General features: G+C 44.5%; 1 protein-coding gene across 1 annotated transcript in view; it reads right to left on the reverse strand.

Moving 5' to 3' along the window:
* Nucleotides 1-13,085: 13,085 nt before the first annotated feature.
* Nucleotides 13,086-26,416, reverse strand: part of LOC147894387 (casein kinase II subunit alpha-2-like) — a 31,418-nt gene continuing 18,087 nt past the window's right edge. The window contains exons 4-10 of the mRNA XM_087384519.1: nt 14,995-15,152; nt 14,787-14,877; nt 14,635-14,700; nt 14,264-14,346; nt 14,107-14,170; nt 13,949-14,017; nt 13,086-13,776 (exon numbers count right to left, since the gene is read on the reverse strand). Of these exons, the coding sequence (XP_087240645.1) occupies nt 13,717-13,776; nt 13,949-14,017; nt 14,107-14,170; nt 14,264-14,346; nt 14,635-14,700; nt 14,787-14,877; nt 14,995-15,152 (591 nt within the window). The 3' untranslated portion in view covers nt 13,086-13,716. The remainder of the gene's footprint in view (nt 13,777-13,948; nt 14,018-14,106; nt 14,171-14,263; nt 14,347-14,634; nt 14,701-14,786; nt 14,878-14,994; nt 15,153-26,416) is intronic.

Below are 26,416 nucleotides of genomic sequence, written 5' to 3' on the forward strand. Positions count from 1 at the left end.
TGCATCAGCAGTTGGGAGTCTTATGTATGCTATGATAGCTACTAGACCAGACATTGCATTTGCAGTGGGAGTTGTTAGCCGGTATATGGCTAATCCAGAAAAGAGGCATTGGGAGGCAGTTAAGTGCATCATGAGGTACATGAAGGGTACCAAGGAGATGTGCATCTGCTTCGGTAAAGGAGACATGCGTGTACTTGGGTACACAGATTCAGACTATGCAGGGCATGTGGATAGTAGGAGATCCACTTCTGGTTATGTGTTCACCTTTGCAGGTGGTGCAGTGTCGTGGATGTCTCGTGCACAGAAGTGCGTGGCTTTGTCTACCACAGAGGCTGAGTATGTTGCAGCCACAGAGGGTTGCAAGGAGGCTATATGGCTTGATCGGCTAGTGGGAGATTTGGGGATTCATACAGGTGTACCGACATTGCATAGTGATTCCATGAGTGCTATTCAGCTAGCACGGAATCCGGTCTTTCATGCAAAGACCAAACACATCGAGGTCAGGTACCATTTCATCAGGGAGGTACTTGAGGACAAGCGCATAGAGCTTGTCAAGGTTCATACAGATTATAACCCTGCAGATATGCTGACGAAGAGTCTACCTAGTCAGCGGTTTGAGTATTGTCGTGTATTGATAGGCATTGGATAGTATGCTCACTGGTTGTTCTCCCTTAAAGGCACATTGTCCTTTAAGTGGGAGGTTGTGGGGGTTAAAGGTCACTGTGCCTTAACCCCAGTTATGTACAATACTCAAACACATATATAAATGAATGAAAAAGAAGATTAGGGTGGTTCTGCACCCACCAAACTTGTGTGGCTCTCTGTCTCTCTCTCTCCTTCTTCCATTCTTGCTTCCGTTGAGAGCACTCTCAGCACTTGTGCAGTCTTTTTAAGAGCTCGTCTTGGTTGGATTGGAATGTTAGGGTCCTTCGTGGCCTCTTTCTGCTGGCGTGTAATTACATTCACAGGTTGTGATATTACACTTGTCGGTCCTAGACTTTGATGGTCCACCCCGATGATGCCGATTGGGACATCATGCTTAACCTCTGTTTGTTGTGGGAGTTTATTTTTCATGGGACAATCCATACAGGCATGTCCTATGCCACAATCTCTACAGAGTGGTTGGAAAGTAGCGGGGCTACCACGATGAGGACACTCTACAATTCAGTGATTTTCTCCACAACCGTAGCATGCTCGATATGTCTTGGGACGTACTTGATTTGCATAGACTGGTATGACCCTCTGCACCTTCTACATAGTACACTGGGTACTCTTCTTCATACTCGAATGGCGAGTCTACTTCCTTGGCTTGCAGTTGTTGTATTGGAATTGTCTAAGGAATTGGATTTGGCACTCTTGGATATGGTTGTGGATTCGAATTCCTGAGTAATTGTAAGACTTGTGTCCAAACGGGAACAGGATTTAGGCTTGAAGCTGGGGGTTCTTGTACAAGTGCCGGTTGCCTGTACACTGGCATGGGTGCCGGTTGGTATTGTTGAGGTCGAGGCAAGTTGTTGTGCATGTTGAAGATGCAACTATTTTCATCATGGCCACCGACTATGTAGATATGGCACCACAACCTTGGCGGTAGATTTGCTTGTGTAGTGATCCTGGCTCTTAGAACTAGGCACTCATTTGCTGTATGATTGGCCATGCAGTGTGGGCACCATACATTTTCTCACGGTGGATTAGTTTGAGGTGTCGACTGAGACAAGTGAAGCTTTTATTCCATGGCCTGCAGCATTTCGCCTTTTAGCTTCATGGTCATGGCCTCTAGGCGATCTTCATTTGACGTTTCAGTAGTGGACCTGGATTTGCCCTTTTTAGAGCGCCTATCTCGTGCACTGGATCTGCCATCATCATTTCTAGTGTTAGAGTCAGTCATTCCATCGTCGATGTCAATGGTGGCTGCCGCATGACCAGCACTGAACGTTTCATAACTACTAATCTTTTTCATGTCCTTGCGGATTTTCTTCCTTAGTCTTGTAATGAACCAGGCCATGAGGTAGTTTGCATAGGGGCATGGGTCACATTTGGCAATTAATCTTTTCATCTTGCCCAGGTACGTGCGTACATATTCTAGATGGCCTTGTTCGATCTTGTTGAGTTGGAGGGTGGGATCGTCTTGTAGTCTCTCCATTTGAAAGCGTATCTTGAATTCTGTTTGACAGGTCCCATGTGGCTCTCTCTTCCACTAGGAGGTCTAGGTACCATTCTGATGCTTCATTGGTTAAGGCCATGGGAAAGCAGGCCACCTTGGTTTCATTGGATTGATCTCCACCTACTCGGCATGCGACATCAAAATGCTGGAGGAAATGGGCTGGATCTCCCCTACCATTATATTTGGGAAGTTCTTGTTTTTCGAAGCGGCGCCTACCTTGATTGTTATTATCTGCGATTAAAGAAATTGTTACCCTTTGCATCGAGGTCAATATCCCCATCATTCTCGCGATGGCGTCCAACCATGTTGTGGTAGGGAGGAGTCAAAGGGATTTCTTGGATTTCAGGGGGGAATCGGGGTAGAGGATTGTCAGAGGCAGTGGTTGCAGTAGATTTGTATACGAATTTGGTGAGCATTGGAGTCGGAGGCATTGGCCGGAGCGTAGTTGCATGCAGATTGGGCGAGAGTTGCAAAGGGTGCCACAAGTGCGGGTGTTGATGTAGTTGTGTTAGGAGGGTTAGCGATGTGTTAGTGTTGTGGGGACCGCTATGTTAATAATGTGCTTAGGATTGTCCAACATGTGTAGGGAAATGTGCCGGTGCAGACGGATTGTCAATCGGAGGTCACTGCGTAAAGATATGAGCGAATTAGTGCGAAACAAGGCCCACACGGGGCACGAATGAGCGAGTGCTAGGGATGCCAAAATAGTGTGCAATGTGCCGGAAAAATGCCCCGTAGCATGGTGTTTCCATGTGTGAAATAGTGGTTTATTAAACAGGGTCCAGTTTGGGTCCCAAATCAGTGAGATACGAAGGGTTGAAGTAGGGGTAAAATGGGGTCTTTTTGGTGGGGGGGTCCTTGGTCTTAAGGTTGGTGTGAGTGGGCTTTAAGTCCAACTGAGGGGTTTCAACTAGGTTAATTCCAGTTAGTCTAACTAATCAATTAGCCTAACTATCCAATTACTATGACTAATAGTTAGTGTAACCTAATTTAACCTAAACTAATTGTGGATCTAATTAACTACGGCTAGTTGAACTAACTAACCTAACAAGTTTCACCTAACCTAACAACAGCTAACCTATCCTAACAACAGTTAATCTATTTGACACTAGTTAGGCTAGACTTAACCTAACCTATATCTGTGTCTAACTAACAGTAGCTAGTATACTAACCTGATTAGAGTTAATGCAAACCTAACCACAAGCAACACTAACCTAACCTAAGGTACTAACCTAACCTAGGTTAGTTTAGGGTTAGCTAGCTCTAAGGTTAGGTAGTTTTTAAGGGGGGGCGTCGCACAGCGGCTGAGCGGGGGAGGGGGTGGGAGCTGCAGGAGGGGGGGAAAGGGCGGTGTGGAGGGGATGGCAGGGGTGAAGGAGTTGGAGGAGGATGAAGGGAGGGTAGGAGAGGAGTGGAGCGGAGGGCTAGGGTGGAGGAGGGGAGACATGGGAGCGAAGCGGGGTGCAGGGCACCACAGGCACGGAGGAGATGGGCGTCGCTAGCAGGCAGCCAGGTGTGCGCACGCACCGCTGCGGGCGCCTTGGGCAGCCTTGCAACCAGCAAGGCTTAAGCCTTGCTATTATAAGGCTTTAGGTAGGTGTAGGGAGGGCTGGCGGTCGGAGAGGGGAGTGGGGGGGGGATATGAGAGAGAGAGAGAGAGATAGAGAGAGAGAGAGAGAGAGAGAGAGAGAGGGGGTGGAATGGAGGGGGGGTGTGGAGGGGGGGGGAGGGGAAAGGGGGGGGTGTGGAATGGGGTGGTGGTGGAGGGGGGGGGGGGGGGAAAGGGCGGTGTGGAGGGGATGGCAGGGGTGAAGGAGCTGGAGGAGGATGAAGGGAGGGTAGGAGAGGAGTGGAGCGGAGGGCTAGGGTGGAGGAGGGGAGACATGGGAGCGAAGCGGGGTGGAGGGCACAACAGGCGCGGAGGAGACGGGCGTCACTAACAGGCAGCCAGGTGTGCGCACGCACCGCTGCGGGCGCCTTGGGCGGCCTTGCAACCAGCAAGGCTTAAGCCTTGCTATTATAAGGCTTTAGGTAGGTGTAGGGAGGGCTGGCGGTCGGAGAGGGGAGTAGGGGGGGGATATGAGAGAGAGAGAGAGAGAGAGAGAGAGAGAGAGAGAGAGAAAGAGAGAGAGAGAGAGAGAGAGAGAGGGGGGGGGAAAGGGGGGGGTGTGGAATGGGGTGGTGGTGGAGGGGTTGGGGGGGTGGAGAGGGGAGGAATAGAGGGGGTGGTGGTAAAGGGGGAAAGGGTTGGAGCGGGTGGTGGAGACGGGGGGGTTGGAGGGGGGGGAATGGAGGGAGTGGTGGTGAAGGGGGGGGGGGGGGGGGGGGGGAGGGTTGGAGGGGGTGGTGGAGAAGGGGGGGTTGGAGTGGGGGGGAATGGAGGGGGTGGTGGTGAAGATGGGGGGGTGGAGGGGGGTGGATGAAGGAGGTGGTGTTGAGAGAGGGGGGGGGGGTTGTGGAGGGGAATAGAGGGGGTGGTGGTGAAGGGGGGGTTGGAGGGGGGGGGAGGGAAAAGGGGGGGTGGGGGGGGGGGGGGAGGGTGTGGAGGTGTTGGGGGGGGTGGAGGTGGAGGGGGAGGAGAAAACTTGACGGACGGAAAAATTTGTCAAAATTCCAAAGGGAGGAAGAGGTGGTCACCCTAACGCTCTCCAAGTCTTTCTTGATGTAATGGGATTGTTGATGGCGAATGGATGGTGGGTGGATTGCTAGGTTATCGCTTCAAGAAGGACTCGAAATAACTCATCGTGTGATGGGAGTAGGGTGGTGGTTGATGGAGAGGGAGGAGTGTCTTGCGTAGAGCTTGGAATGGAGAAGAGGATGGAGGCTAGATGTGAAAGAAGAAGAATGAGGGGGTGGAGTGGGTTTTTATAGGAAATGGGTGTAGTTTTAGGGTTAAACCCTAAATTCTTCCCAAGCCATAACTTTTCTTGGTTAGCTCAGATCGCTCTTCAGTAAAAAGGTAAAATGACCAAAATTGCAAGCTCTACGCATTCGTGTCCACTATCTAGCTTGATTTGTTTATCAAGTGGCTTCTTTTTAAGAAATAAAGAAAATTTCTTAAGGTAGTAACCCAAGGTTGATGTTTGGGGTTGATATGTTTGGCTAGAGTTGGGAAAAATTTTACTCTGCTTGCCCTTAAGTGTTATGTTCGTGAAAGTTTGTAGTAGTTTGTTTTTAATGCATACCTACGTATGTTTACTCGTTACTTGAGACGCTAGTCTCCCCGACAGAGGCGTCGAATGTTTGCTCTTTCCCACGGCTTCCACAGGAAGAGTAGGGTCTTGTCAGTATGCAGGGTTTCGAGGCTTTTTGTCACCTGTAGATATATTGGGGTTGTCATTTGTAGTATACGTGTAGCTTGGGACCCCGAGTCGTATTTTGGTGAGAGACATAGGCTTAAGTGTGGTAGTATTATCCTTGAATTGGATTATTCTCTTTTTCATTTGCATGGAGAGAATGTTCTTCAAGCCCGCACTATGCTCTTGCACAAGAAGCGTGCTGGAAGAGTCACAATAAACAGCTCTGATTATGATATCTCCTTTGAGAAATGTACCATTTCTTCAAATACATTGACTTGATCATTGTTCCATCATTACTTACGTGCAACACTTCTGAGAAATGTACCATTTCTTCAAATACATTGACTTGATCATTGTTCCATCATTACTTACTTGCAACGCTTCCAATCTCTTTAATTCTTGTGGGTTAATTATCAAGGTTTCAGTGCTCTTTTTCTGCACCTATTCTGCTGTGTGCATCATAGGCAAAGGGTATGTGGCCCATTTTGTTTCTGCCAATTTTTGTACTTGGTCTACTTCTTGGGCTTGACCAACCCGTTAATATAATCTACTTTTGTTAAAGAAAAAAAAAGGCAAGAAGATCATAAAGCCTCAAGTTGGGCTAACAGGAGTTTAAATATAATGTGACATAGAAGTTAAAATAGTAAACCTAGAGGGAGCCTAGAGTTAAGTCTTACTTTGTACACATTCAAACGGATTGCCCGATATGCAACATTGCTTCCCTTTCACCTACACTCTAAGTATGGACACAATGAATTTAAACCATCTACTTTCCATACATTGCATTCAACACAATGTTCAATTTAGTGAGGCAGCAAACCCATGCAACACAGACATTCTAAAATGTTTTGTGGAATTCTATCCTCGGATGAGTTAGTTCACATTGCTTAGCATGCTATGCCACCACATTTCAATGTTCCCTGATCTCAATGCAAGCCCTTGGCACAAGATCACCACGCCTGCCATGGATGCCCTCTTACGACCAATGCCAAACACCCAACTCGTGAGGCTCCTCGTTAGTACGACGAACCTCACAAGCATTAATCACAAGCACTCTAATGCATTTCTCGCATGTTCTGGGTGGCACATTCACTTTGTTTTGTGGCAATGGCTCAAAATTTTTTGAGCTCGTGACTTTTCGGGGAGGGATCACTTGAAAGTATGAACTTTCTCTTGCTCGATGAGAGTAATGCACCCCCAAAAATTGCTCTGCTCCTTAGGATGAGAAAAAAAAGAACTTGCACCATGTGGGCAAAGGAGCCCAAAACCAAGCTTTGGAACCTCATCAAGGGAAACCCAAACCTGCCAATGAAAACCAATCGCTACACAAGAGGTACACTATCCAAGGCATTGCAAATAAAATCCATGATGAACAACATACTACATCAAAATGCACAAGGCATGAGTCTTGCCCCATTAATTTGTGCACCCACAAGCTAGCTTCCCGTGCAACATGTTGGGTTAGAGGAAGATGTACACGCTTAGGCTCATTTCCTGGCTCTCACAAAAGGAAAAGAGGAGAGATGTCTGCGAGACCACTATATGCCAAAAAGATCAAGGACAACCCTAGTTTTCCATGCATTTGCTATGGCGACAAGTTGACATTTTCTTGCAAGTTAAGAAGATTGGATGCTCCATCTGAGCATGTTTTGCAAACGCAACTACTTAGGCATTTATTTGATAGACAAAAGTTTTTGCACCCTGTGCCTAAAGCAACTCCAAAATCATAGCCTTCCTAAGATGTGTACAAAAAACATGGCAATGCAATAAAAAACAAGATACGCTAGCAAACTAAATGACATTGAAGCTTGTCTCATATCCATACGGATTCCCCTTGCTCAAATACGAGAGTTGACTTATGAGGGTCAATTTGGCCTATGTGGAAGCATTGTCAAGGTCTTCACGAACGTTGACAAAGCCCATCATGTGTTGCCTCGACTCTTAACTGAGCATGGAATGGTCATAGTCGTAATAAAACGCAGAATGCACTACACACACAACTACATGAGCAGTCTTGTTCGTCTTGCATTCACAATGTTGGCATTGCAAGAGCTGTTGGATAGCACTCTCTATAAAGAAAACAAAGTGGAGCTTAAAAAACTTTGGTTTGACCATATCAACACATTGCAAGCTCAAGCAATAGATCCTCAAAGCCACATAAATCCTGCTAAGTTGGTAGAAGACGAGTTGCACAAAGACACCTCAGTCCACATCATTTACACTAGCCAGCAAGTAGTTGACTTTGAGGAAAAAACCATTTCCATTGCCCCCTCTAAAGGATTTCCACCACTCGGCATATTTTGAGACACTTTCTGCGAAAAGTTGGCATTCCTAACACTTTTCTACAGCAAACCACCACGAAAGTGTGGCATGTGCGATCGCACTTCTTGCCAAAGCATTGCAAGGTCGAAAACTTACCAACTTCAATAGACACTTCGCTCTATGCATAGAGAACCTTTTCTTCAAAACAATGAAAATGATGGTGCATCAAGTTTTGTCATCCTCACGGGTGTGCCTACGAAAAGGACAAACTGAAGGGAACACCCTCCAAGTCAAAGACGCACTCCTCGATACCAACATAGAAAATCTTCTACAATCTAAAATTAGATACCTGATTTTACCCATTTGCAGACATCACCCGACTACAAGCATCATATCTTTGCCATGCTTTGGCAATTGGGCTCATCCACTTTCTTTGTCACGGTATCCACCACCACAAAGAAGCATTGGGAGCCCCTAATGCAACGCTTCCAAGACAGTCGGAACTGACAGCCCAAGGCGTTGCAAATCCAAGTTTTCATGATTGCAACTTGATACGGTATAAATCTGTGAGACCACAACAAGGTGTTATGTGCATAGGTTCCAAGAACTGAAAACCTTTCTCAAACATGACAGTAGTAACCTTGGAATGGTTGAAGACTTCTTCTTTGTGACTAAATTACAAAATAGAGGAAGCCATCATGACCATAGTTTGTTATGTATAAAAGATGCACCATCATGTGCAATCGCCTCCAGCATCTGCATCGAGACCTTCGTGGATCAGTACATCACAATAGACATCTGCAAGTTCGCCATTGGTCTGCCTGACATATGGAGGCACAAACATAGGAAAACGCGCTCGTAAAGAAACAAGAAATGCAGATTTGGATTTCCACACCACCCATGAAAAAGACACAGGTTTTGCTCCCACGTAGTGACAGCTATGAAAATAGCCCAGCTATTGGCAACAATACAAGCACGTGTCGGTTGTTCTTTCGCAAAAGTGAACATTGCTACTAGATTTTTGTGCTTTTTTCGATGCCATTGGCTTCAACAAAGAAGAGTACTATGCAAGCATATACACACACAAAAAATAAAGCGCAAAAGAGAAGACGATCACAGATTGTCCATTTCAACAACTACAACGTTTGGAAAGACCCAGAAAACCACTACAGGGAGTTATGCATGTTGTTCATGCCTTGCCTCTCGCAAGAGCACATTCTCAATGAAAACTTCCCCACATGGCATGACATGTACATGGCCAACAAAACCCTAGTCGATGCTGACAAGCATCACTTCAAGAAGTTGATTTGTCCTCCAAGCTCTTCAAGCAGATCGACAGCATGCACCTATGAGGCTTCGAGATCCACGACCATGCAACACAACAGCCAACCTTTCGACCTCGATAGCACTCAATGGAAGCCAATCAATTTCACCAACCAAAAGCACTTTGCTTACAAGTGGCTTTCCAATGCTAGGTACTACAACTCAATCCAAACATTGTACGAAGAGCAACGCCTGATACTGGAGGACGTAATGCTCAAGAAAATGACTGATCCCAGGCAACACCTTCAACTGGGAATGCAGGGATAGGCAAGACGTACACATTGCTGCTCCTAGTTCAAGCACTTCTATGACACTACACACACAAGGAAATGACAAACCAAAATGACAAACGTAGACTTGCCAAGAGTGTTACTGCTCGCATACATTGGCAAAGCAGCATTCAACATAGGCGGTACAACCATACATTCGGCACTCCATCTGCCACTCATGTCTAGTAACTACACAAGCCTTTTCACAGAGAAACTAAAGGAGCTATCCACGCAATACGCAGACTTGCAATTGGTGTCTTTGATGAGATCTCCTTAATAGGGCAAAGCATAGCTGCGAACATGCATTTTTTAGAAATCAAGCAGAGAAATCAAGCATAATCATTGCGAGCTATTCGGAGGTGTGCGACATCGACGGATTCGCTACCCTCATTCTGGACAGACCACGTGCTATACTACGAACAGCACACTCCAATGCGTCAAAGCAACGCTCATTTCATTGACATACTCAATCGTATCCATCTTGGAGCAATCGTATCCATCTTGGAGGACAGATAAAGGATGACATTGATTACATCAACAAGCATTTCTTGCGCACTCCAATCAATAAGCATAACGTAAACTACACTAATTTCTCCAAAGACAAGCACAATCTCGAAGTCTTCAGCATGTTCAAACAACTAACAGATGTCAGGAGCAAAACATGCAGTTCAACAATAATAACACCAATCAACCCAAGTCAACTAGAGGGTTCACAAAGATCTTTGCCTAAAGCCAAGCATGATAGTCGAAATATGTGCCGACAATCACGACATCTCGGATGGCTTGGTGAACAGCGCAAACAGGATTTTCAAGGGTGCATGCACAAACACAAAGCCTCTCATTGTCTGGATTGAATTCAGCAACATGAAAATAGGGGCACAGACAAGATCCAGCATTACTTCACTATACAAAGAAGACACCCCTCGTTCTTGGACTCCCATTCTACGAATCGTACATGAGTTCCAAATTTGCATGGCTTGGTCTACACAGCTCTATCACGTGTCTGAGACCCAAGTGCACTTTTCATGCTTAAACCTCTTGAAGAAAAACACATAAAGGTAGACTAGAGCGTAGTGCAAGAAATTCAACGGCTTAGGTCAACAAGATACTAGCACATTGACCAACTTGAATTTTCAAGCTTAAGCCTGCAATCAATCAACACAAGATCGTTCGCAACCCGTGCACAAGACTTGCAACATAGCGCTAGCATTATGTCCGCGACTATCCTATGTATCCAGGAGATCCACCTATGGCAAAATGTCTCCTTCTCACTGTCAAGCTTCCAGTGTACAGCAAAAACAAAGGGCAAGGTGTAGCAACTTGCTACAACGAAGGCATCCTACAAGAAAATTACTGCGACATCGGGTGCGAACGTTGCCTATCAATCTTCCAACTCCCCATGAGCTTTGAAGTGGCAATTATTAATGTCACCTAGAGCAACAACTATGAAGCTCGCTGAGACACTCCATCATTTGCTTCAGTGAAGAAGTCCAACGATGCCTACATACACATTGGGAGACTTCAATGTAGACTACAAGTCATTCTCCCCGAACAAATCAAAGTTATGTAAATTCATGGAAATACAAAGCACGGAACAACTAATTCTCATGCCCACGGCAATCCATGGTTTAGCTATAGACCAGATCTAGACAAACATCCCTGACCAACACAAACGTAGTGGGACAAACTTTGTCTACTGGTTCGACCATTCCCTTGTCTACACAAAGCCCTACACCATCCATTTCAACCATTACATTATGCCAGGCTTTAAAAATGTAATTCACGTTGTTATAAAATACTAAGACTAAACTACCATGATTTTAAGAGAGAGGAACATCACAATTTGCCAATTATAGTCAAAAGGTAATTCACTGGTGTGCATGTGCATATGAGCATACACATCCATGCATGTGCACGCTTGGGCATGTGCGCAAGTGCATGCATATTCACACATGTACACGTGCACACACACGTGCATCCGAAATGCATGTGTGGGAGCATGCATATGGGTGTGCGCATACGAGTGCACGTGGTTGTCCCTGTGCATGCACATGTGCGCACGTGTAATTTATGATTTTGTTTTAGTTAAAGTGATAGCTCCTACATCTAAAGATTATGCCCATACAACATATTAGTTGATTAATTAAAAGTAAGGCATTGTGAGGTTTTTTGGTACATGTGTTTTTCCACGTTAGTCGAATTTAATATTTGCAATCATGGCAAAGGATCAACATGAAATTCAAAATTGCACCAAAGAGCGTCATATGATATGTTGATCTTTGTTTTACTAAAGATAGTCTTGGTGTATTCTTGAAGATGTTTACTCCTATGAAATAATGATAAGAAGAATGCAATCATGGGTTCACATAGTTTCTTCTTCTTTGTTTTTGTTTTAAAAGAATCAGCTTGAAGTTGTTCACACAATGTCTAATACAAAGCTATAATGCATTTAAAATTTTCAATTTGGGGCAACTCCATATATTAGGAATTTAGCTTCCCATTAACTTCTTCAAAGGGGCAAAAGGACTTGCTCTTAACAACATATTGTCTAACCATAGAGGGCATTAGTGCTTCCTCATTTAGAATTTCATGGGGTCACATAATTTCTTCTTTGTTTTTGTTTTAAAAGAATGACTTGAAGTTGTTCACAGATTGTCCAATACAAAGCTATAATGCATTTAAAATTTTCAGTTTGGGGACCTGATTATGTTAGGAATTTAGCTTCCCATTTACTTCTTCAAAGGGACAAAAGGAATTGCTCTTAACAATATATGCTCCAACCATAGAGGGCATTCGTGCTTCCTCATTTAGAATTTGAAAATAAGGATTTCTAGACCGCATATGGCAATGATGGGAGTATTGGAAAAAAGCATAGATGGCACTATTGCAACTGACTATAGGCGATTTTATTACAAATGGAGGCATTGGTGTCAGAGATAAAATCAATAGGATTCCATAATACTTGCCTCTACCTACATATGATTGTCTTGTGACCTTGTTTTCAAGGGTGGATTGATTTCCAAAGCAGTAACTCTGAGTTATCATGCGAGAAATTCTTTTAATTTTCTCCATCGGATGGTTTGTGACCTTGTTTTCAAGGATGGAGATTGATTTTGGAAAGAGCCATAATTCCAAGGGAGGATTGTATGAAATTCTTTTAAATTTTCTCCTACTCCATCCGCAAAGAGAATGTAAGAAATTCTTTACTTTTTCTCCTACTCAATGCATAATAGCTCTGTCTACACTCATCACCCTTGTGACACCATAGAATAATTCAAAGGAATAGAGATGCAATGCATAGATTTCTTGTGAGTGTTGCATGCCAATACTTGCAAGTGAGAAGCAAACAAGATAACTTGAATATAGAGCACCATTTAAAAATCCTACCCATATAACCAAGCAGCTAGCTCTGCATATGGATGTTGCACTCCATATACACCATTTGTGCTATAAATATCATTATTTTTAATTCTTTTCCGAATTGATGAGTCCAAACTATCAAAGGACACCATGATTCATCTATTCATCTCTAACGGTATGTTAAAAGAGCTGGAGTTCAAGTTGCTACTAAAAAAGCCTCCAATTTTCCTATCACTAGTCACACGGTCAACGCATACAAGGCAAACGGTGTCCTGCATAAGATAGAGGTGACCTGAAAAGCTTTTTTTTAAGCATTACAACAAAATACACCATATTCCATTTATCACAAAAAACATACATACTGCTCATTTCAAATCATCGTTAACAATAAAAGGCAGTATCAATTCCCCATCAGGAACAACCAATCAATGACACTTCAAATTTCATGTGCAGTGTGAATATTCCATTTGCACAGTTTTCACAAGAAACATTGTAAAGCCCTTTTATTGCTACTCTTAAATCTTCCTGCAGAAAATTAAGTTAAGCTTGTGCCTGAAAAAATAAATACTGTCAGTCACAGGTGTGACAATTCATAGCAGAAACAGGCTCAAATTATGGAAAGATGCACAAATTTGGTAAATTAACAAGTCATTCACGAATTTGCAAATAAAGCAAATAGCCTTCCAGCCTGTTACCTGCTTCTCGCTAACCTGCAAAACTGACTGCACTAACAGAAATTCCAAAACGTGACTTTACACTAGTCATGTACCCCTACAAGACACCATCTGACTGTGCATAGCCCAGATCATACTGATTAAAGATGCCACATCGTAATGCATATCCAAACCCAAATAAGAGGAAGCTGGCTCAATGGGGTGGTAACGGAAGCTCAAATGGTATTGTGATGCAAATCCCTCTGCTTGCTCCACGTAGCCCATAAGCCAGAAGCTGAGAATTTCTCAGCCTTAGTAAAATGAGCACATTAGCATCCTAACAGTAGCATTTTACTGCAAATAAACCCCACTCTAGTGCCCAGCGATCTTCAAGAACTGCGACGATTGTTTGTTTCAGTTGTTCGAACAGGGTAGAAATAGGGGTGGACCTGCTTACGAATTACCCAAGATAAAGATGTCAAAAGATGAGTTAGTCATTTTCTTCCAATTGATCAAATAAGGGGGACATATGCATGGGTGCAGCTAGGGTGACTGGCAAATACACACTAATCCAAGGACTTCCAAAAATTCAATAGGTGTGAAGGGAACACATAAACCCACCATTGCCTCTCTAGCAGTAAGCCTCTCTTGATGGTCATAGCGCAAAAGTTTGTCCAAGAAATCTACAGCCTGCAAATAATTCAAGTCCACAGCATTAGAACTTTCCCTTGACATACATCATCCTCAGGGAACTCAAACGTGTTAATCAGAGAGCTTGCCTCAGGAGTCACCAAATGCTGATTGTCTGCATTGATGTATTTTGACCACGGTTTACGGCTATGCCTGTCAAAAATTGAGTTTTCGTCAAGACACAAAGCAAAAACGAAAAAACATGCTACAAAAGGCAACAAGACATTCAGTGATAAGTTCGATGACCTTCCAACTAAGGAGCCAAGATGTGGATCCAAATCAATGTGATACTTGCTGAGATAAGCATTGAGTTCATCTGTTCCCAGCACCTGCTGCAAATCTTACAAGTAAATCTCTAAAACAAGGTCCAAAATACAGAAACCATACAGACCTAGAACAAAATCTGAGGAACACTAACAGAGCTAGCTGCTATACAAGATTCCAATACACCATTGCTTCTAGATGAACGTGAATGAAACAGCAATGGAGCACTCAGAGATAAAGGCTTCAATGATGTATATATTTAGTGCAGACTAGCTATCTATCAACCGAGGTAGCACACAAACTTTCAAAAAGTGAATACAATAACAAGAGTAGCAGAGGAGATTGGCATTAACCTTTGCAATCTTCACCAACTGATCCGAATTATCATGTCCATAAAAAAAGGGCTCTTTTCGGAATATCTGAGGAAAAAATCCAAATGTTATCTTCCATAATAAAAGGTGTATTCAAGGTGCTCCTCGTTCCTCCTACAATGCTTAAGGCTCACCATCCCTGCAAACATGCAGCCAAGACTCCACATGTCCAACGAATAGTCATAGTCTTGCAGGTCTACAAGGAGCTCTGGGCCTTTGAAATACCTGCATAACAGCAAAAAACGCAACTCTCAGCTCATGTTCCCATAGGACTAATATATATTGCTGAAGTTATCTTCCCACACATTCAGAAGGATAACAAAATAAGGCTTGTATCCCCACCTTGATGCTACACGAACATTATATTCCGTGTTAGGGTGGTAGAACTCTGCAAGGCCCCAATCGATGAGTCGCAACTTGCGTTGTTCATGATCAATCATGACATTGTGAGGCTTGACATCGCGGTGCATGATGCCTTGTGAGTGGCTGAAGTCAAGAGCCTGTGCAGCACACACTTTAATGTCACTCAAAAACTTACACTTCAGATGTAGGAATACATGCAAATGTTTAAAATATAGGAATATATGCAAATGCTTTTATAACAAAGTCTGAACAACTGTTTATTGAGATTAGCAGTCTGCTGAGTTGCATCGAATGATTTGAAAAACCAGCATGTCGCTTTGATTGTTGCTGCACCTAGCCTACTGCACTTTCAAAAAATGACAGATTTGTTGAGTCTACATATTCTGTCTTGCTCCTCAGCAGCAAGGTCAGCCCCCACACTACTGCAGCTCCTGCAGACTGCGTCAGCGCCCTGTCAAGCACTCCAAACAGGAATTGCACTGTGTCAGGCTCTGAATGCCCAGGCAGGACAAAGTCTGCCCTTCTTTAAATCCATCAAATCAGGACGATTGGTTTATCAATGTGATTGGATGGAAAGGATTAGCCAACAAACTAGCGTAATCCTACTACACCACCAGCTCTGCTTAGGTCATTCTTCTATGACTCTTTAGTGTGAAAAAATATAGAGAGCTGCTTGCCGTAGCCAGATCCTGCAGCGGAAGACTTGTTCCAGGGTTCACAAATGCATCAAACAAATCTCACTCCATCTCTTGTGCACACAAGTGAAATTACTGAAGTGAATCACAGACATGCCGCCAAGATGCTGCTCCGACACCTCTCCTTGCAGCTCTTCTTCCTGTTGAAGAGTGCTGCCAGGAGGATGTACTACTGAGTCGATCCCTTCACCTCCCTGTTGCTTTTCTCTGCAGATCAAGAATAAAGCACTAGTGAACTGCCAACACCCTCCCAAGGGGGCCTTCATATAGGGCAGATATACCCCTAGATCTGGTCGGCCAGATCCTCGATTCAGCTGCGTAATGGACCGCTGAAAATCTGAAATCAATTCCCTCTGTTATGCTTCAAGAGCCTGACTGTGGGCTGATCTGTCGAGAGAGGATTCCCCTTTAATCCAAGTATCAAAAAAGCCAAAACCCAGCACTGTGCCCTCCAAGAATCCCCACTCTACTCTATTATAAGCATTCTCAAAATCAAAAAGTAGAATATCTGGCCCACTCCGAGGCCTCTCAGAAAGAAAAGATATTATAAAAAATACTACAGCATGAACAAATCTGGTCTGTGTATCATGCAAATAAGGGCTGTAAACGTAGGCCAATTGCCTTTGCCAAACTTTTATAAGCCCTGTCCAAAAGTGTAATTGGCATCCACTGTGTGACCAAATTTCTGCACACCCTTTAGGGATAAGATGGATGAGACCCTCAGTTGTGAAAAAGGCATTGACTGCTCTAACCTCCATTTAAGTCCAAAACGACTCACATACATGGTAAGAAAACTCAGCCTTCCATTTCAAAAAAGACTGCTAATGAGCCCTGGCTGTAAAACCTAGGCATCTACTGGTCTCTTCTGCTCTTCCCTTTGTAAGGCTGCTAGCTATCGGCAGATGGCCTTAGGACATCCTATCTCTTGATCCTAGAAACCAAGTGATAGAACTCATTAGTATGAAGAAGAGCTGCTGCCAAGGTAGGAGGAGAGTATCTTTACGAAAAAGTACAGCAAGAAGTTTTATGTGGCTCGAACAGTGATCGGGCGTAGAAACTCCAAGGGCAATACAAACAATATACCACCTCTATCTAGAGCTCAATCATCAACATGGAATCTGTCAATCAATGCATGGATGGGAATCGGATGTCTCCTATTTGACCAAGAAAATAGAAACAAGGTGGGGATCCCACTAAGGCCCTGCCTTTTGGAATGTCATTATAATATAAGTATAAGTGTAAAGTGGCTTGGGGGTGTTGAGAAATGTGGTGCCATATAATTCTAAGAGAAATTATGTGATTGATAGAGTGGATTGCATCAATGGATGTGTATTGGAAAAAGATCATATTGATCTTGTACTCTGGGTAGATGAGTGAAAGAGACTAGAGAAAAGAGGGAGCATTAAATAAAAGTGGGACGGAGCATTAAATAAAAGTGGGGACGTGGCTATTTTGGCAAGTGTGGTGTCATACAAGAGACAAAGAGAGCCTCTATCTCTAGAGAGAAATACCCAATAAAAGACAAAATCATTTAAAACCTCCACAAGAGGGCAAAACCTTGACCCTAACAACACATTAGGAGCAAATTAGAAAGCCTTAAACAGCCACTAAACCAAAATTTAAAGTAGTCAAGTCTGCCAAATGAACTGAAAGAAGCGGGATGGGCCTGATTAGCAAAAAACTAATCTATCCATCCCTTAGGACCCTTGCAGGGCCAACAAGGATGGCAAGGCATGAAAAGCTTCATCAATTAAACAATCTCTACCACGAGATTGAAAAATCAATGCATCCCAAGAAGCTCTCTCAAGAAAGTAAATGCCACCTTCCCATCCCTCTCTTTCAACTCCAGCGTGTTGAAGTCACCTCGAATGATCCAAGAATCAGCTATCAAGGGCAAAGAGAGCAAAGAATACCTTCCTCCCTGTTGTTGGGAGCATAGATACTAAGAAAGCCAATCTTGGCAAGTGGGTTCGAATTCACTGTGTATCCTATTTGTTGGCTTTGGCAAGTAACATATTCCGTGTGGGAATATGTTTTGAGTTTCTTTAGGAGATGGGTCACATGTAGGCAATGGTTACTAGGCAAATGGCACATCTTTGGTACAGCCTCATTGCTCAGTAGGCAGGGGTCGGGAATTCATGCTTGGAATGGAAAGTATCCCTAGAACCCCCAGAGGGATGGTACAGGTGTGACTGCCATAGTGTTTGTTGTGTTGTGATGCTAGTTCTCTTATGGGAAACAAGTTGTTGTATGAGGATATGTGCGACCAGGTGAGACTATTGGTCATGGCAGTCCTGGTCAGAGGAGAAAGCTTGTGTATGCTTTCTTTTTCTGCTTTGAGCAGATAGTTAACTTTTTGGGCACTAGTGACAGCCATGGGGAACTATGTGGCCGAGTGTGGTCACTAGTGACGGTTCCGGGCTGTGTGCAAGCTTCCTGGACAAGGGATGGAGACCTACTGCCAGGAGTGGTAAGAACAGTGAACGGTAAAGGCTATGCAGCGTATGTGGATGCCCAATGGAATGTGGAATGCCTCAGCTGTAAGAAGGAATGTATCCTTTTTGTAGCCTGGAATTCTGGGTCTCTCACTAAAGAAATACCGAAAGGGGCGCCAAGGTTTGGGGCCAATCTGTGTCTTTGTCTTGGTGCATGGGCACTCTAGCTCCCACTCTGCTAGTAGTACTTTTGCTAAATTGTTAATGTAACAGAGTTGAATGGTTACTTGTTAGTTTTACTGCCCTTTGATTTTAGTGAAGACCGGTTTCATGTACCTAATCTCTTGGCAAAAGTAAGGGGAGGGGCAAGTCTAGTTGAGGAAGGATAACCACTTACTAGTGTTGCCAATGGAATGTAATGGAGACCCACCATCCAATACTGTGAAACCAGCCTCAACAACGTAAAGGGTGGTAGGATCCACTTAAATACAGCATACACAGTAAATAGACAAGTAAATATGCACCACAGAACAAATCACAGGGGAGCTAGAGCACTCCTACTCAGAAACAAGACATCGATTGGCCCCAAACGTTGGCACCCCTTGCGGTATTTATATAACATTCATTTGAAGCCAAGCGGCTGATTACAAAGGTCTCTGGGAAGCTACACCACGGGCAAACCAACGCCCGCAAACTCCCCGTCCAGCCCACCCTGTAATTCCCTGCTCAACTTCAAACGCCACCCTGTAATTCCCTGCTCAACTTCAAACGGTGAACAGCATCCGATTACTAGACAATCCTATATCCTCAGCCAACCAAAGTATGCAACAGAGACCCCAATAGCATCCACTGTCTAAACCACTCCTACAATCACACAACTGATTCCACCCTGGCATAGCCCAGAAGCAACCTAGAATAGAACACCCATGCCTGGAAAGATACCAAAACCAGCCACAACACCCAGAAAGCTCCAGAAAATCAGGTCTAAATCTCCTGCAGAGCCTGAAAGCCTGAAAAAAAGAAAGTTGCAGTTCACCCAAAGCAGCTCGATTAGGTCTAGAACTCCTCGAACAGCCCTAGAACCAATCACAGGCACCTAGAACAGCTTGGAAGAGCCCAAAAGCAAATCGCAAACTGGAACAGACACCCTGGCAAAAATCGCCACCTGCAATAGACTCTTGGATCAATTGCGATTTGCTCTGGCAGGCCCTGGATCACCTGGACCTGGCCCCAGGGTAAAAATGAATTTCCCTGGCAGGCTTTGAAACACCTGAAACCGGCCCCTGGGTAAAAACGAATTTCCCTGGCAGGCTCTGGAACACCTGAAACTGGCCCCTAGGTAAAAACTAATTTTCCTGGCAAGCTCTGGAACACCTGAAACTGATGATCTGGCTCCTCTGGAACTGATTTGGCCAACTGCATCCAAAAGAAAAGCTCCCTCCCCCTTTTAAAGCCCTAGGCTCCAAAAAGCAGTGTTTTTTAATTGCGCCACTCTTTTGGCCCCCCTGTACTTTGGCCCTAGGAATTAATTGCCTAGTAACTAGGCGCACATTCACTATTTACAAGGGCCCACTAGGTATTTTCATTTCCCAAGTCCTGCCCCATGGCCGGACCCTCGCGTCCCTGAGGCTCAAGGAAGTCACGCACAAATTACGAGAGTCACAAATCAAAAGTCCCATAATTTCACGTCCTCGTGACATACTGCATAGATGAAAAGGAGGAAGCAGCTGTCTCCGTAGAGTCTCCACGATCAACTAAGGCAGTATAGGCATTATGATGCACGAGCTGAAGGGAGTCACAGTACTCTCCTGCAAAAGAGCCAAAGAGTCTACAAATGCGACACTGGTAAATAGAGGTATTTCGCTAAGCATACCACAAAGGGCTCCAATGATATTGTCTCCACAATGGTTGCAACTATCTTTGCTAGAATCCCACAACCATAGTACACCTAAGGAAGTCGAACGAACTTGAAACCCAAGAAAAAGGGAGTAATAAATATTCCCTTAGAGCTCAGGGCTAGGGACTAGCCACCAAAACTATCAAGGGAATCATAGAGGAATCAAAGACCATCTGGAAGAAATCCCTCCCCAAAAGTTGAACATCTTGGAATGTATAGAAAATCCAAGGAACTATCTTTGCTAGAATCCCACAACCATAGTACACCTAAGGAAGTCGAACGAACTTGAAACCCAAGAAAAAGGGAGTAATAAATATTCCCTTAGAGCTCAGGGCTAGGGACTAGCCACCAAAACTATCAAGGGAATCATAGAGGAATCAAAGACCATCTGGAAAAAATCCCTCCCCAAAAGTTGAACATCTTGGAATGTATAGAAAATCCAAGGAAAGGCTACCAACATCCAATCTCTAGCTTGACTTCTAGGAGGATGAGAGCTATGGATGCGAGCAAAGAGAGTGGTTGCACTCTCAACTTCAATGACCTTCTTAAGCTACTAGAATTTGCCTTAATGTTTCTCATGACGGTGTGGTGGAAGTAGGATTGGCTAAATGTGAAGCCATTCGCCAATCTAAAGTGGAAGGCTGACTTGAAGCTTATAAAAGAATACTCTGCTGCCTACAAAACCTTAGGGAATTAAAGGAGAGACTAGGGGAGGGAAAGCAAGAGTGCGGGGAGTGATGGAACCAGTGGAGGAGTGGTGTGGAGCAAACAAACAAGAGGCAACAGTGTAGGCTAGTAACGGGAGGTGAGGTCTACGAACTAGCTGTACAAACCTGTATCTGCAACGCAACTCGCCGAGCCTACCACCTATAATGCTCGAGTCGCACAAACAAACCAAAACCTACAACTGAAGTCACACCTGTTGGAGATATCATAGCCAAAGAGTGTGTTGGTGTGAAGTGTTGGTGTGTAGTACTTGTCTATGTGTGTGAGTCATGTGTGAGTGCCACATGTCATCATGGGACTTATCCCATATGCACTAGGTGCTAGTGTGTAAGTGAGTAGCCTATATAAGGCTCGTACTTCACTTCTCTTGTCACACTTGATGAATGAATGAAAGCCTTTCTTCATGTCTTCATTTGAGCATCATTTCCTCACACCCTAACCTTCTCGCTCTTTCTCTTTCTAACATGGTATCAGAGCCACCTTCCATAGCTGCCACGTCACCCTTGCCCTAATCCTAATTCTGCTTCAGCCCTTCTTCCTGCAGCCTGCAGCCGCCTCAGCCCTGCTCCATTTCGCCTCTATTCACCTCCTCCTTGCACCCGCTTGCAGCAGCTATTTGCTTCAGTTGTTGCCTCCATAGCCAGCCGCCTTGATTTGAGGCCCTTTGGATCTCTAGGCGCCCTTCACAAGCATCCTTCCTTGCTGGTCAGATCATTGTGCCTGCGAGTGTGGACCTTCAAGCCTATTTCAGAGCATTTCGTCGCCACAATCTGCATCCCGTGTACTGCTGCTGCATAACCACCTTCAACAGAGCAGTTTCGGAAGTTTTCGACGCCAAGAACAGCTCTCTATTGCTGCTGCTGTGTAGTCGGCTACTTGATAGCACACTCTGCAGCATTTCAAGTCATTTGAGGGCCTTTTCGAGTAATCTCTTGGCTTCCAGCACATCTACTACAGCCGATTTTCAGACTAGTGTCCTGCTACACATTTCAGAGCTGTTCTAGGGAGCTGCCCTGCACATTGGTGACCAGCCTTTGCACTTCGGGGTGCCCTAGTGAGCCGCTTTGCAGATTTCAGACCTGCTGCAGCACTTCAAGCAGTTACTACGACCACAAGAGCTCCATTTCTGGTTCAGTTCTCCATTTCGGAGCATATTCTTGCTGTGAATTTTGATTAGGGTTTGTGTTTGGAGCATCTACAGCCACCTGTATCTGCCCACTTGCACACGTGGAGTCCACTATTGCATTTTGGAAGTTCTACACCAGCCGCCATACTTGCTCGTTCTTTCTGGTGCAGCAAATTTGTTACCTCAGTTTGCTACTATGGAGCCTTGTCCCCGTGGTGAAGATTCTTCGGCACCACTTGCATCTAGGGATGAGCAGCATGACAAAGCATTGGTGTACCTTGGTGTGAGGTTGGTCAACAAATTGCTTCATCATCTTGACCTCACTACTTCAGCCAAGGAGAACCTAGACAAGCTCAAGAATATTTATGCTACATCTACTAGACCTAAGCAAGACACTTCATCTATTGTGTTGCATGATCTGTTTCTCTCTGAGGAGGAAGATGATGCTTAGTTCTATGTGCGTTTCTGTTGAGTCAAATAAAGGTTCTCAGCCTTGAGTTGTCCCACTAAATTGAATGTATTTGGAGTCAATAAGAGGTACTCCGCCCTAGGTTGTCCCCCAAAAATGAATGTATTGTCTTTTACTTTGATTGATGGTATTGACCACCCAGCTATGTCTTTATTTGAGCATCATTTCCTCACACACTAACCTTCTCTCTCTTTCTCTTCACCATGCTTCTAACAACACCTAGCTAGCTGTTACGCTCAAGAAGAGATAGCATGACCTCAAAAGGGTTAGTGGACATTTTCCTTTAAAGGACTGACTTTTGTAACATTTTATTGTGCTTCAAGTAACGGTTAAAGGAATCAACGTCAAGGCCCTTGGTGAGGGTGAATTGGCGTTGACTAGATGGTTCTAAAGAGCAAGGGCCTAGGTGCACCAAAATGTGTAATTGCCAAGGGGCAAACGGAATTAAATTGTTCTCCAAAAGAGGGGTAAATGGTGCACTAAAGGATGGTCCTAGAAATGTGATATGTGGCAGGTGGAATTATCTTAGAAATATTCGACCTTGCTATCACAGAGATTTGGCTGGGTGGATAGTACATGTGCTATCGCCCGTGATTGTCAATGATTTGCTCCCTATTCGTTTCAATTGGTATCAGAGCAGTAGGGTGTTGGTAATCGTCATGTGGTTCGAGATTGGTGAGCATAAGTACGTGCAAATTCGTTTTCTTGCCTCCACCAGCAACCGAGCTTGACTAGCTTGTGGGCTGGTTTCGTAAGAACTACCATAGCCTCATATTTTGGCCCTGAGCGTGTTCCGTTGCAATCCAACAACCTATTCTTCAAAAATGAAGTGGTTTGAGGCTGACACCAAGAGAAGCATATTATATCTGTACGGGATTGGACAAGGAGCTATAGCTGTACGGCGTTGAGATTGAAGCGAAGGAATTTTGGTAGGACCACGGCGGTTTGCTAGTGGTCACGCTTACTTTTTGTGAAGAGCATGACAGTTCAAAAGGCGTGGAGCAAGGTGGGTTATCTCTTGATCATAGAAAGGCCGACGCAAGGTGACGACTGTAGAACAGTGTGGGATAGAAGAGATGCATCATGGCATAAAGAGTGAGAGCACAAGTGAGGCAAAATCCATTGTATTAGAATGAAGGAATGACCTCTATTTTATAGAAAGAGAGGTGTAGGCACCTCCCCTATATCAGTGGCAATCAGCCCCTACATCAGTGGGACTGGCCTAAATCAAAGGAACCTCCCATGTGAAGGCCTTTGCCTTACATCATCACTTAGGTCACACACTAGACACATCATAGCACTAGATGTGCCTCTACAACACACACACACACACACACACACGTGACTCCCCTAGATGCACGCATGCACCATAGAGCAAGCCCTTGACCATACTTATTCAAATATACCCCCCCTCAAGGGTTTGCCTCTTGCAATGTCAAGGATACATCTAATCTCGTAGTTTCTCATGCCATCTCATGGTGGTCACACATGACCATCTCATGGTGGTTAAGAATAAATCTATGTCTAGGATCTCATGCTAGCAAAGGGGCCCAAGGGTCAAGGTTTACAAAACTGGGATAGACCAAACATATATCGCATGGCCTACATCATATGGTGACCAGAGGTGTTTTACAAAAGACAAAACATATAACATTCTTTTTGGAGTACTACTCCAAGCAGAGAACCTCAAAATTTAACCAAGTGATGATGAACAAAAATTCAAAGACAAGTTGCTCAAAAGGCAAAGTCCTTGTATTCTACCACAAAGTTGGATGTTTCTTTTGTTGATGGAGTTCTCTCTTCAACAAGATTTGACATAGTCCTCTTTTTCTCATTGCAAAACTTTTCAGAGGGATTATTCTTTCCACAATATGAGCAAGGGTTGATTCTATAACAATCCTTCTCAAGGTGATTGTTTTTCCCACAGTGTTTACAAGCCTTGTGCTTGCTTTTTGAAAACCTCACTGCAAGTGCCTCTATATGCATTTTGCCCACTCAGGAATTGTTCTTCCTTTCCTCTTCTTGTAAGGCACTAATGATGCCTTCTAATGAGGGTTGAGGTAGATTCTTCAAAGTAGTAACCACATAGTCAAAATCCTGAGGCATGCTCTTTAAAAGCACTGCCATAGCATCATTCTCAGTGACAGGGGAATTAATTGAAGCTAGTTGTGTCATAATACTTCTCATAGTGTTGACATGGGCAGCAACATTATCTCCCTCCATTCTTAGTTCAAAGAACTTAATTTTTAGATTTAATTTAGAACTATGAGAGCTAGCACCAAACAATATGTCTAACTTGTGCCATGCTTCAAAAGGGGATTCCAAATCTGAGATGTGATGTACATAGTCATCACCCAAACCTAATGCAATGATGGCATATGCTTTCTCAATTCTCTTTGCATCTGCAGGTGTAGAAGTAGAGTCAGTGGCATTTCCTTTACCTTTTGTTGTAGTTGATTCACCTTCTTGAGAGCTTTGCGTTCCTTCTTTGACTAAGTCCCATAGATTCTCCTTCATAAGCATAAACTTTATCTTCATCTGCCAAGTATGGAATCCTTGGCCATTGAACTTGTCAATTTTATAAGTAGCCATGAGAGGGTCTTACCTTTATCAGGCAGTGTCTACTCTCTTACAAAATTGTATACCCTGTTGGCTTCTCCCAAAGTTTCTTAGCTGGGATCTTCTTCACTTAGAGTTTTGTCCTTCTTGTAGTCTTCTTCAAGTGATTAGCATTCGAAGATCCCTCAGAGCTTGGCATTTTAACAAAAGATCAGTCCTAACTGAATTTCAAACTCAAAATACATTCTCTGAACTGTACTTTGGCATTCCTTCATGTTAGAAAAGACCCAACAGAGGGTACACACAGCAGAAGACTTATAGTAATGCCCAGGAGCTCACACAGTGTGGTGTGGGGTGTGCAATCACAAACTTCTTCACTTAATGTGCATCACATAGATGTGCAGACTCATCAATAGACAATGAACCAACCAGATAGAGAAACCACCAAAATATATTTTCCTCCAAAACTATGGACACAATACAAAAAAATATATATCCAGAGTCCCACCAATGGTGTGGTCCTCTAATCTTACCACAAGGTCCTTCTCCTATCAGCCAGTTATCTCTAGACTTGAATCCGCGTCTGTAGACTTTCCGTCCAGTGTGTTCTTCTCCACCTTACTACCTGTGGATCAGCCTAGGTGGGCAGCCCCTGCCAAGCTTTGTCTGCAACACACAGGTCCCCTTGGTCCTCCTGAATGTAGGCCCCAAGATAGCTGTTCCACTGCTCCAACCTGCTTGTGAATCGCTGCTCCAAAAGGTGTGTTGATCTCAGCACCTTGCTACCCTAGAAAACAGCCAAGGTCCAGCCCTTCCGGGCTAAGTTTGCAGCCCTTGTTGCACTCTCTCACCTCCTGTAGATAGGTCCAAAGAGTAGGCTTCCTGCTGCTCCTTTCTGCCCTGGAACTGCTGGCTGCTGGTTAATTTATTAGGTCCAAGGCCTCTCCTTTTATAGGCCCTAAGGGGCTGGCAAAAAACCAACCAGTCAGGCTGCCTATGGCCAATCCAAATAGGCCGACCAGGCCCTGACCTGGTCTGCCTATAAATGCCCCTTTGGGACCCTCTTTTCTAAGGCCTTTGCCCCACACTTCAAGGCAGGGTCCCAGACCCTAGGTCTGCCCTACATAAGGCCTGGTTGGCTGGCTCCAACCAGCCCAACCAGCCTCTTCATATAGCCGACTCCCTCTGCTGGTCTGCCCTGTCCTGTTGCGCCCCTTGCCGGCACCCTGATCTGCCCAAACGTGTGCGGCTCAGTTCCGTACTACTGCTGTTGTCATCCGTGACCTGTTCCAGCAAGACAGTCCTCCATGGATCTGCTCCTGACAGCCAGGTTCTTTTCTTTGGCTTGCTGCCCACATGGCAGCCCATGTGCTGCCCATGTGGCAGCCCCATGCTATGCTTCTCTCTGCCCCTATGGCAGCCATTGTGCTGCCCATGTGGCCTAATCATTCCTTGGTCTCCCCCATGCTCTCCTCATTTGGGGGCTTACAGATG

The sequence above is a fragment of the Dipteris shenzhenensis genome, chromosome 14, assembly GCF_047967505.1.
Source record: "Dipteris shenzhenensis isolate YYH24624 ecotype China chromosome 14, Dip_SZ_1.0, whole genome shotgun sequence".
Taxonomy (NCBI): domain Eukaryota; kingdom Viridiplantae; phylum Streptophyta; class Polypodiopsida; order Gleicheniales; family Dipteridaceae; genus Dipteris; species Dipteris shenzhenensis.